This window comes from Gopherus evgoodei, chromosome 1 (assembly GCF_007399415.2).
Source record: "Gopherus evgoodei ecotype Sinaloan lineage chromosome 1, rGopEvg1_v1.p, whole genome shotgun sequence".
Taxonomy (NCBI): Eukaryota; Metazoa; Chordata; order Testudines; family Testudinidae; genus Gopherus; species Gopherus evgoodei.
Window position 1 is genome coordinate 9064337 of NC_044322.1, and position 12842 is coordinate 9077178.

A 12842-nucleotide genomic window follows, 5' to 3' on the forward strand; every position below is an offset into this window, starting at 1 on the left:
GGTTACTTCCCCTTCTGTTTGTGCATGTGCTGTTGCACTGTCAGACTCAACAGCTCTCTGTGCACCCAGGAGTCACATTCACAACAGCTTTATTAGCTGTGGGGAGAAAAGTCCAACCTCAGGGTACTGGGCCGAAGGTTGTAGCTTCAGTCTGGGGGTAACCCTTTTAAAATATTACTCGTTAGTAACCGCTGAACAGCATGAGGTATGGGGAAGTGTGGATTTCATGCTGCTGAACTTTGCATTAAGGCACCTTTCACCTAGTGAGGGCTGTAAAATAAGCAGAGGAGGACGGTTACACGGGGAGTGGAGAGTGAGGTGTTGAAGGGGGCGTCAGGGACACTTTAGGATCTCTGTGCTAAAGTAGTATGTGTACAGGGGAAAACAAAACCATGTGCAGTTATGGACTATTCTCCCTCTTAATCAGCTGGCTTAATCACCTAAAGGATCTTGTGGGAAATGCCACGCTCAGACCGGTGGTCCATCTAGTCCACAGTCCTGCCACCAACAGTGGCTGATGGTGGCTTTAAAGGAAGGTGCCAGAAATTCTTCATGGGTAACTTGTGCCCAGGAAAAGTTTTTCTACCTTCTGCCAGGTACAGGTTTGGCTGAAGCCCTGACACAAGAGCACTTATCATTCTTCCAAAGCTCTTGTTCTTTTAATTATTATACTTCTGGATTTTCTCCCTCTGCCTGAGTGTTCCTCTCTAGAAGCCCCCTTGATTTGCTCAAAATGCTACATCACTCTGGGGTACGGCTTTTAAGAGTGCCATGGTCAAGGGTCTGCACAGTGATATAACTCACTAACCTGGCACCTGCCCCCTCAGCAGCTACACAGAAATAACTGACTGGCCTGCCCCATCCTTCTGGGATGCTTTGCAAAGGAAGGGCAGTGGGCTGTGTTAAATTGAGGAGAGAAGGGGAGGATGTAGTTTTCTGACAAGGTTGTCTCATGTGCCAGACGTCCACCGGGCTGGACGAGGCAGATGCACAGGCCTACCAGCACTCGCTTGGATCGAGCGAGCTTAAGTATCGCTAGCACTGTAGATGCAGCGGCGTGGACTGGTTCTCCAAGTATGCACCCAGAGTACTGGTGGGACTGTACGCCAGTGGCTACCTTGTCCCACCACAGGTCTGCTGCTATTCTTAGCAAGCTAGCTCCATCCGAGCTAGCTCAGGCCTGTCCACGTGTGAGGCAATCCCACCTCATGACAGTGTGGACATACCCGTGGGACTTCTGTAGCCCATTCACAATGCGCTGAGAAGGGCGGGGGGGGGGATAACTGATCACTCCTCACTGCTGCTTCAGCCTCCAGAAGGCTGGCAGGGTTGCAAAAGGGCCTCCTGTCTGGTGGAAGCCCTGACAGGTTAGAGTCCAATGGCAAACAGACACCACTGTAGAGTGTGGCTTTCAGAGCCCCGAAAGGTGTGAACTCCTCCTAAAGTGATCTCTCAGGATAAACACAAGCACGTGGGATTCAGGGTGACAACGTACAGCTGCTGGGATGAGCTGGCTCTCTTCCCCCTCTCACTGTGGTCACTGAGGCATATAGAAGGGGCAGGCTCTGCATATGCATTATTAGAATGCAGAAAGGTAACCCAGACCTTGCAGCATCTTTAATTAGGTCTCTGAGCTGTAACCCAGAGCAACCTTACCCTGGAGAGGTATGGCCCCATCCCTTCAATATCTAGACTACTCCAGCAGGGGGAAAGCTGTGCTTAGTTGTTTGTACTGCTAGTCTGCCAGCAAAGGGACAATCGGCTTCAGCCTTCACCTAAGTGTGTTAAAGCTCCTTCAGTCACCCTTTTAACTGCAGTGTCTAAGGCTCTGCAGCTATTAATAAACGTGCCACATGTAACTTGTAGACCCTGAGGCTGGTTGAACCAAACTAGAGGTGTACTGTGGCCACCTTCCTTGCCCAGGCCTACTAGTCACTACTTGCTACCTGTCTCCCTCCCCCAGTACTAGGGCAGGAGAAATCGGGTACTGCTATTTTAGCCATAACTGAATGTTCAGTCTCTCTCCACCCATTCCCCTCCATTTAGTTATCCCTGCTACTGTTGAAAAGAAGTTTCCAGTTCTTGGTCTGGCCCCGTGACTTTCTTGCATCCCAAAGCCATAAAGATGTGGAATGTCCTTCCTGCTATGTCCAGGTACTAGAACAAAGCAAGGTGGCAGAACATGCACTCCAGTGCCAATTAATGATGCACGGCAGTTTGTTCAGTAATGGAGTTAAATGCAAAGAGATTGCATCTGTTTCTTTCTCTGAGACATGAAACAGTTTTAGCTTTAAAAACACATGGTGCCTGAGTCTCTCCAGTTGTGAGTGCTAGAATATAAGCAGCTCTTTAGGGCAGGGACTGTCTTGTTCTAGGTTTGCACAGCACCAGGCACCATGGGATACTGGTCTGTGATTGAGGATCTTGAGTATTAGTGCAGTACAAACTATACATAATTGAGCTCTTCAGAGAGCTCATCTAGAGATTGTCATTCTGGGGGCTCATAATCAGATCTTTGGGGATTCTCCCTCCAGAGAAGGAAAAGAGTTGCTTTGTGTCATCTTGCCGGCATTTGTTTTCATGAGATTAAAAAGGGGGGAAATCCTGAAAATTTTTTGCCCTAATTTATAAAGCAATAAGTTTGAATCTTGGCATGGGGATGGCACTTAGCAAAACAGGGTCCCCTCCTGCTCAAGAACTGTGGCTGCTACCATAATGTAATAAATCGCTGAGCATCTTTATAATGCTGCTGGGATATTAGTCTCACAGAATTTATAACAGTGTATCGGAGGGGTAGCCATGTTAGTCTGGATCTGTAAAAGGCAAAGAGTCCTGTGTCACCTTTAAGGCTAACAGATGTATTGGAGCATAAGCTTTCATGGTGAAACGTCTGACAAAGTGGGTATTCACCCACAAAAGCTCATGCTCCAATACTTGTGTTAGTCTTTAAGGTGCCACAGGACTCTTCGCTGCTGTTAGAAAGAGTAAGTCCCTGGGGAGGAAGATGATCCATACATTTAACCTGCTGAAGTATCATTCATATGCTTTTTTTCAGAACAAATGTTACCGTGTGTTAGATTTGTTTTTGAGAGTACCATCCTCTGTTTGACTCAAACTCCTGGGCACTTGATCAATTGCAATGTATTAGGGACTTTTTGGTGATCTGGAATCTTGGCAATTCAGGACAACATGACTTGACTTCTCTTGCCTAGAAATCTCTTTGCTTAAAATGGGTTGTGATGGTGCAAACCTACGTTCACCAGATATTTGGAAAGCTTCTGCATTCTTTCAAATACATCTTATTGCATGTGCATACAAACGCTAGGGCATTAGATTTATTACAACACATTAGGCCCACAGAGATGCGTTTCGGTACTTTTGTAGTTTAGTCGAGCCATGTTGTCATATCACCAATAAACTTCTTGGTGTAAATCAGCTATGGTGCAACATTATCACTTTTTTTGGAAAGTTTCTCTGCTCTTTCAAATACAACTTATTATATATTCATACCAAGGGCCATATTCTGCCTTTGGATATGTGAGAGATTTGTAAGCTCTTTGGAGCAGGGACTGTCTTATGTATTTGTACAGCACCTAGCACAATGGTATCCTAGCTGATGACTGGGGCTCCTGGGTGCTACCACAGTACCCATACATGAGTGCAGCTCCCACTGAAGTTAACGCATTAAACTGACTTCAATGCAAGATGCATGTAGATATCAGAGGCCAAAATTTAGACTGTGGTGTGTTGTACCATATACTACACCAGAGCAGCTAAAGTTTCTGCCTTTTTGGAACCTGGCAGAATCTGTACATGGCAGAATCTGTACAATCTTATTCTGAATGCACCATGTGAAACAAAGCCAGTCTGTGCTCCTGCATCCGCTAAGGAATTCTAGTCAGTGATCTCTGGTCTGCCTTGTGAAAGACCAGTTGATAGCTTGTATAAGGTATCCAGGCTTTAATGGCAGAGAAGGTCACTCAGGCTCAGATGCAAAACCATGCAGTATTCCCATGCTGTGATTACAGGGTCAGTGAACTGGGTGACAATTACTTGACTTCCTTTCCCAGTCAGATGGCTTTTCATGGGGGTGTTTTGTGTGCTAAATGGTAGCAGGTTCATTAAGTGAAACCAGTTTGCACCTGGCACGGCTTCAGGCAGGCCGTGGATTTTTCTCTGCACTTTGTTTGCAATGTGTGGCTGAGAACTAAGACGCGCTGATGAAATTTGAATTTGTCCAGGAGGGAATGCCAGTCTTCTCCCTATTTTCAAATGGCCAGAAAACTCTCTCAACCTTGAATCAAGAAGGCTTGTCACTTGGATTCCTGTACAGTTCCTCCAGGAACTGAACAGTGCCAGTCACTGATTATGAAGGCCTTGTGCACCCAGTCTTAGCATTTTAGAAGAGTTGGGAAAAGATGAGATCACTTAGGAAAGTAAAGATCTCACTAACATGGGAAGAAAAAATTACAGAAACTGTCTGCTACCAATCAAGCACAAACTATGTTGAGGCTGCTTATTTGGGGAGGTGAATAAATGTGAACCGCTCTAGAAGCGCAAAGCAGCAGATGTGGGTTTCAGGGAAAAAGAGCCTGCATTCGGGTATTCAGCAAGTTGAATTTTGCTAGCAGCTACAGGAAACAAATACAGGAAATGGTTTTTCCCCAGTTCTTGTGCAATAGTTCAGTCTAAAGGGCTTTGTGGCACGAAGTATAGCTGCTTCTTCCAGGACTGCAAAGAATAAGATTTCAGGACATGGGATGGCAGGAGGGGCATTGAACGGAAATGGTTTTTGCTGAAACCCAATCATTCCGTGAAACATGGCAAAGTGAGCATGTGGTCCTATGATAGGGAACACACATTCATACAATATTTGCCCCTTAAGTGTAGGGAGCCAAAAGGACTTTCTTGGTGAATCTCTCGTTTCCACCATCCTGCGTGAATTCAAGATGGCATGTCCTGGATTACCTTGGTGGTTGGTGATGGGAGGTAAATTTCTGGGCTAGGATCAGATCAGCATTGGTGAATTGGACACTGATGCTTTGCGGATTTCAACATTTTAGTGTCAAACTTACTTTTCAAAACCTTTTCTCTTGGCCTTAAGCTGTCTCGTGCAAGAGAATTTCTGCATGCAACTTTGCTGGCATTTTAAACAATTGTGTTAACGTTACATTCCTCTTTCTCAGCTGGTAAAAACCCACAATCTGCTGACCAACAGGAATTACATTTTTGGCTACCACCCACATGGAATTATGGGCTTGGGTGCGTTCTGCAACTTCAGCACAGAAGCCACTGGTGTTGGCCAGAAGTTTCCTGGGATCAGACCGTACCTTGCTACACTTGCTGGGAACTTCAGAATGCCTATTTTGAGGGATTACTTAATGTCTGGCGGTAAGAGCAAAAGATCCCACTCCTTTGTCTCTTCCTCTCCCCACCTAGCCACTCTCAGATTCTGTCTTTCTTCCCCCTCCACCTCGGTCTCTATTGCAACATCCAAAGCTTGAAGCTGAAAAAGCAGTTTATTTCCAGAATCTCCTCTTCCTCAGCTCGTTCTCGGCTTGCCTGCTGGAATGGCTGAGACTGGTTTATTTTAATAGAATGACAAAGGTGTGCTGAAGCCCATATCTTGCCATAGCTCTAAGAAACACTGCAGGTGAGCAATCTAGCAGTGGCACCAGTAGATTTGGCCTAAGATACAATAAGCCACTTCATCTCTTAAGATCTATTGAGCATTTGGAGGTGGTGAGAAAAAACAGGCCAAATGTATGTCTAGCAAACATAAGTGTTCTCTTTAGTGCTTGATTATTTTAGTACTGTGGTTAACTTTGCTTCTCAAGCCATTTACAGTAATTACCAAAAAGGCTATAGAAAATTGGTAGTTTGTGCCTTTAAGGGGGAAACTTGGACTATTAACTCCAATGGCCAGGAAAAGAATGTTAGGGTAGGTGTGTACTACAAAAGCGACATTGGTGCTGCTGCGCTCCTGTAGTGCTTTGAAGAGTGCTCTCCCATAGTAGTTGCTCCACCTCTGCGAGAGGCTGTAGCTATGTTGGCTGGAGAAACTCTCCTGCCAACATAGCGCTGTCTCCGAAGGGGACTACAGTCAGTATCATGTTGCTCAGGGGTGTGGATTTTTCACCCCTCTGAGCAATGTACTTGTACTGAAATATGTAGTGTAGACGTGGCCTTAGGAAGTATGGTTAGCTCTGGAATGACTCAGACATGCTCTGTGTGGCAGTAGGCGGTGGTGAGGTTACACTTAGTGCTTGACTACATGAACGTTTAGTTTGTGGCAAGCTGGAGGTGTGTGAATCTACCCTGCCATGGACTGTCCATGTGCAATACATTTGCATTAATAGTCTGTTAGGGTGCTTTTATCTTGTCCTTTTTTTCCAGAGGGATAACTCCAAGCACTGCAGTGGTGTGTGTGTGTGTGTGTGTGTGTGTGTGTGTGTGTGTGTGTGTGTGTGCGCACGCACACCAGTAGACTGCACACAAACAGACCATGGCAGGCACTGTGAGGTAGTCGCACCATGGTTTGCTACCAGGGAGGGATGGTCTCTTGCTAACCTGCATGTCATGTGCTAGTTAGCTACCTACCACAAACAGACTAGGTAATGGTATTATTTCAGCTTGCAGCTGTTCCATAAAATGCTTTTCCCCTTCAAAAGGAAGCTGTCTCTCTGTTTAGATGGGGCTGGGGGAATTAACCAGTGAAATTGATCTTATGTTGCACTAATACATCTCATTCTAATCTTTAAATCATGTATGTTCTAGGCTCTAGTGAGAGCTGTCACTGATTTCAGGAAAGTAAGAGTCATTTGACTGTGTATTGTGTTTTAGTGTATCTGCAACTTAACTTAGGAACAAGGACAGTTTTTTTGGCTATTCATGTTTGTGAGAATAACCTTACCATAAAATCCCTGTATTTCAGGAACCTGAGAATATACTTCATTTATTTGGCATATATTTGCGATTTGTCAATTAAGTGATATTTAATAAAGCTGGAAAATAAATCCCCCTTTTCTACTTCTGATTGGAATTTTAAGCCCCTTGGAGCCAAGCCTTGCGCTAATTCCGTAAAGCATTATGCCCCCTGTAGGGTTGTATAATGGATGGTATTCACCTACTCTCCTGCAGACTGTACCCTCATCTTTGCCAGTACTGGGTTCTTAGGACAGTTATGCTGCAGTAATGAAGGCACCACCAGAATACTTTTTCACCATACATCCTTTCTAGTTTGAGAGCAGAACAGAAAGTGTCTAGCTTGCTTTAACTTCTAGCACTCTCCACTTTGAAAAATGTTAAAAGTGCTAGTTCTTTGGCTAATTGACACTGGAATAAAGAGATCCCAGTGTGAAGGTGCACTGTGCATTTCTTGCTTTCGTGTTGCATTCTGGAGTAGAAAGCATCTTTCCAGGGAAATGAGATTTCTTTCCCTACTATTTCCTGTCTCTCCATGGTTTCACACTGTCCCCCAGCAAAAAACATTACAATATTCAGAAAATCCTGCTAAATTGACTGAGCACTCAAACTTTCTCCCTTCAATAAGTGTAAAACTACTCTTATGGCTACAAAATTCGGGGGCAGGATTTCTCCCTTAAATCAGACAGCCGTATGGCTCTTAGACAAATGGGCATTCATCTCTGAGTGCAGAAGTGAGCCCTTGTGTGCTAGCAGTTCCAGCACTACACCAGTGAGCAATACTACCAACTGATAGGGTAAAGTACAGTGCCCACACGCCAGAGCAATTATGTCCTATAATAGCAAAAGGCTGGTGGGATTAGGGGCCTTGTACTGATGTAAGACTAGTGCCGCATCTATAGGTTTTAGGCCTGGCTTTTTAAAGGTATTTGGGCATTGCTGTGCCCTGTGTTGCAGTACCTAATTGATCTAGGAGTGTGAAAATATTTTCAAAAGGGATTTAGGCACTTAAGAGCCTAAATACCATCCAGCATCAATGGAATTTAGATGCTTAAGTGCTTAAATCCCTCTTGAAAATGAGATTTAGGTTTCTAAATCACTTAGGTGTTGCAATGTTGAGCTCAGCATACCCATGTGGCTTTAAAAATTTTTGGAGTTCATATTGGCCCGTGGGGATTTCTTTTCTAAGTTAGAGGATGGTTGGCCTATTTAAGACCATCTAGCTGGTCTATAACAGCTGGAATAGAATAAGTGCCATCTCTCACCCTCAGGGATGGGGGGAGATGCTCTTTAAAAGCTGGGGGTTGTGCAGCACTTTGTGTTTTCAAAACCAAATGTCTCTCCTTACCCACTCATCTTCTGCACTGCAAATGGCAAGTCTTCAGTAATTCTTAGCCAGACTTTTCTCTCCTGGAATGCTCAGGTATCTGTCCTGTGAACCGCGACAGCATAGATTACATCCTGTCCAAGAATGGCAGTGGAAATGCAATTGTCATTGTGGTTGGAGGAGCTGCGGAGTCCCTGAACTGCATGCCAGGGAAGAACTCAGTGACTCTGAAAAATCGGAAGGGATTTGTGAAACTGGCTCTACGACACGGGTAAAGGAGAAATCCACTCTAATCCATAACACTTCAATTTCCAGCACATCTATGGGAGTAGATTTATAACAGCCCCTCCCCCTTATGCTCTTCCTCAGTCATTACATGAAGCAATGAACTCCTTGGATGCACTCTTCCCATATTCTGTATGCCTGATTTCAGGCATGAGAGCTGCTTCTTGCCTTTCCCTTTGGGGCTGTGTGTACTTAGAACAGTTTGCTGTAGAAGGAACTGGCCTAAGGTAGTAGAGATCTTTTGCTTGTGCCATCTTCCTTTGTTCTTGGTGCAAAAGCTGTTTTATATTAAAGCATCTACAGTTGCCATTGTGCCATCTGCACAAATGCAGTAAGACTCTGCTGTTCCAAAGCCTATATTGTCTTTACTTTGTTCTACTTCCACGGTATTCTGCCCAACCCTGAAATAGGAACCAGATTAACTTTGTGTGTGTGCACACCTATATGAAACTGGCAGTTCAGGTGCTTGCCTCAGTCCTGCCCATGCAGCTCTGGTTGTGTACGTGATTGGTGGATAGTTCACCTTTTTTCTGATTTAGGGTTGTATTATGGTAATGCCTAGTTGTCCCTAGCTGAGATCATTGTGCTAGGCATGCCATGCACTGTACATGTACATGGGCAGTCCCAGCCCTGTAGATCTTGCAATTTGAAGAGACAAGACAAAGCGTGGGATTTTCCCCCCACTTTTCTCCTTCCTTATGGAGGAGAAACAGATTAAACGATTGGCCCAAGGAATCTGTAGCAGAGCCAGGAATTGAACTCAGATCTTCTGAGTCTGTCTGTCTGCCTGCCTTAATCACAGTCCCATCCTCCCTCTCTCATCTGTCTTCTGATGATTTGTACAACTGACCAGGGCACCCTCTGGAGCATATTGCATATTGCAAACCATAGTAGCTCCTAGCAATCGTGAAGGCTCGTTCTTTGGACTTGCAGGCAAAGTTGCAGTGAATACAGCATGCAGAAAATCAGGCGGAGCCTCTTCTGCTGCTCTTCTTTGTTCAGGCATGTCTGGCATTGAGCCTAGAAGGTGATTTCCAGCCTCTGGAAGGCTTTGACTCATATCTTGTTTCTTTCTTTGTAGAGCGGATTTGGTCCCGGTGTATTCGTTTGGCGAGAACGAGGTTTACAAGCAGGTGATCTTCGAGGAGGGCTCCTGGGGAAGATGGGTCCAGAAGAAGTTTCAGAAACACATTGGTTTTGCTCCATGCATATTCCATGGCCGTGGCCTTTTCTCTTCCAACACCTGGGGATTGCTACCTTATTCCAAGCCCATCACCACTGTTGGTAGGCACTGGATTTGAACATGTACATGACATACAGCACCGCACTGTTCTATTGGGCTGGAGAAGAGGCTGGTTTAGTAGACTGTGCTGAGGTTAGGATAACTAGACTCCCTGGATCCCAAGGCTCAGATTCAAGCAGGGTAAACTTCGCCTTTTATCCTTTCTTGCAGTTACCATGTTGGTTTAGCAGAAGTTGTTACACTGGGTTGCTCTCTGGAATCCAGATCTGTGTCCGGATCCCACTCCAGACTGAGTGTTCTGACACTGAGCCCCCTCTCTGTTCTCGCCTCCCAAAGCACTAAGCTTTTCAGAAGGGCAAAACAGCCCAGTTCTATGCAGGGTTTCTCTTACTGCAGCTGGTATGTCAGGTCTCTAACTCATCAGTTTTAAAAATTACAGCAGTTACTTAGACCTACCAGAAACAGACTCGAAGTCATCTTAAAGGATCCATAGGGAATGAAAAATCCATCCTACAGCAATTGCCTAAGCTCTGCAGACAGTTCAAAGTTATCAGTTTCCCTACTGTCCCCTTTCTCTCCACGTGGATCCTATGTGAATATCGTATTTACAGTATTGTAAAGCAGCATCTCCCTTTGTGACCCAGATAAGAACAGCACGTGAACCAATAGCCAACACAGCAGAGTTCAGAAGATCAATATATTTGGCCTGGACCACCCAGGAAGAGTTCAGTGAGCTAGAATTTACCTTTCAGCACAGGGTAATGCATAAGCTGCACTACCCCAGGCATTGCACCAGGAGGCATTGTATTCCTGAGACATCTGGTTAAGATACAATTCCTCCTCCTTACTCTTGAAGGGGTAGTAAATTACTGCTGGTCTGTAGCAGCAGAAGCTGCTACACCCTCTGGTGCACTGGCAGCAAAATTTGCACTGGTATAACTTTTTTTGATTCTGCTACAACTACTGTAATTGACTACTAAGACATGCTCTGCACCACTGGAAACCAGGGATTGTGCTGGTGTGACTTGCACTCTGACACAGCTTGTTGAAGGCAGTGGGAATCTTTCCAATAATTGCAATGGGCTTTGGATAACCCCTTTAGTATGTTAAATTGTTCTGTTGCAAGCCCCGTCTTACACCATTGCAGGGCATCTGCATCTGGGGCTGCACAAGTGTAGCTACACCATTGCAAAACTCCAGCATAGATAGGAGTCTAGACAATGCAGAAACCTCAGACCCTCTATTGGAAGAGAAACTGTCTAATGTTCTGGATTTTGTTTTTCATTTCAGTTGGGGAACCTATCACCATTCCTAAAGTTGACCATCCGAGCCAGAGGGAGATAGACTTTTATCACAGCATGTATGTGAGCTCTCTTGTTAGACTCTTTGACAAGTACAAGACTAAGTTTGGCCTGCCAGAGACTGAGGTATTGGACATCAACTGAGAGAACTACATTTGACCTGGTGGTGACCTGCTTGAAATCAGAGTTGGAGATGGTGTCTCCAGAAGTCCACATTGTTTTTATTCTATAAAGCTGAAAGCATGTGTGGATGGGTGTCTGTTTTTAAAGGAAAAAAGTTGTTAAACTAGTCAAATGTTAGACCTTTTTAAAAATAAAAAAATCTTGCTTCAGATACATCCCATTACAAATTGCCATTGCTATCAAGAAGAACACTACAATTTCCCACAGCTCTGGGAATGAGGACAGAGGAAAACATGATTCCCATTGTAATCTACTATACAATATTTCTGAAGGTCAATGATGGCCTTTAAATATTCCCACTGCTACAGATTCTTACCAGCAGTGGCAGATTCTGCTGGGAGAGTAGGTCCATTTATTTTGCAACCCAAAGAAAGCACTTATTTGATTTGATAGTGACCCCGATATTGTAGCTACAAGAACTGCTTTTAGATGTCGTTACATAGCACAAGGGTGTTTCTGGTTGGGAAAAGCCCCTTCTGAAAGTACAAACAATGCAATTTGATGGTTGGGCCCTGTTTTATAGCTTCTGGTGCGCATGGGGTTGGAAACCAAAAGAACTTGTAACTCCAACGGATCATGTTATTTCCATGCAATACATAGTATATTTGGCACCCTATTTTTAATTTTTGAATGTCTTTATAAGCAGATCTGACTTTAGATGGTACTTGAATGTGTGTTGTATGAGAATGTTGGAAGTGCTCAGTATTAGCCAGCAATACTTTAAACAAACTCTAGAAGTATTGGGAGGTGCAATTTTTTATGTGAATGTAACAATGGCCCTGATCCTGCAAACACTCAGGGATGTGCAGCAGGGTGACTCGGACGAGGCTGTTCACGTGCATGAAGTGATGCATGTCTTTGCAAGATCAGGGTCCACATGTAAAGTTGAGAATGAATTCTGCTGTTCAAAGATGAGTTTATAAAAAATTATAATATATTCCATGCTGTGAATGTAAGGAAGTAGCTTTTCTGCACAGGATATACGTTTATTGACTGTTTTTAAATGTTTATCAAATGTTTACATGGATGTTGACACTGATGCTTATAGTGAGATGTAGTATTCAGAGTTCAGTGTGAGCGTGTGTGTGATTTAAAAAGTTGCACTACTGCATGTGTAACTTGCCTTCTTCAACAGTTAATTGTTGAGTGTATTGAAGCTCTGAAATGTGCCTTTGTATTATGCAAGAGGACAGCCCTGAAATCTTGCATCACAACTAAATGTTTCTCCTTTCCTATTTGTTGGAATATTGTACCATATCCAAACTTTTTGTACAAATTTATAGAAATAAATTTGAGCAAAAATAGTTGATACCCTCTTCTCCTGCGCCATGGCTCTTCTGCATCGTACAGATGTGTAACAGGGTTCCTTAAATGTTATCTATGGTTATTTGGTTTATTTTATTTAGACTGTGTTGCAAGTGCTCCTCCAACACACTCTAGGTGCATGTGCATTAGGGCAATGACAACCTGCAGATTAACCAATAGTAAATGTTTAACTCTTCCCCTCTGAACCTCACAGAAATTAAGCACTTACTTCTCATGAAGGATCTCTGGGACCCAGGTTTGGAATGCAGCCTTG

General features: G+C 44.2%; 1 protein-coding gene across 2 annotated transcripts in view; it reads left to right on the forward strand.

The window, feature by feature from the left end:
* The window catches only part of DGAT2 (diacylglycerol O-acyltransferase 2), a 35970-nt gene extending 23403 nt beyond the window's left edge, over positions 1-12567 (forward strand). For both annotated transcript variants that reach the window (XM_030557597.1, XM_030557607.1), the window contains 4 exons: positions 5187-5391; positions 8348-8522; positions 9618-9820; positions 11070-12567. In XM_030557597.1, the coding sequence (XP_030413457.1) occupies positions 5187-5391; positions 8348-8522; positions 9618-9820; positions 11070-11224 (738 nt within the window). In that variant the 3' untranslated portion in view covers positions 11225-12567. The remainder of the gene's footprint in view (positions 1-5186; positions 5392-8347; positions 8523-9617; positions 9821-11069) is intronic.
* Positions 12568-12842: the final 275 nt, after the last annotated feature.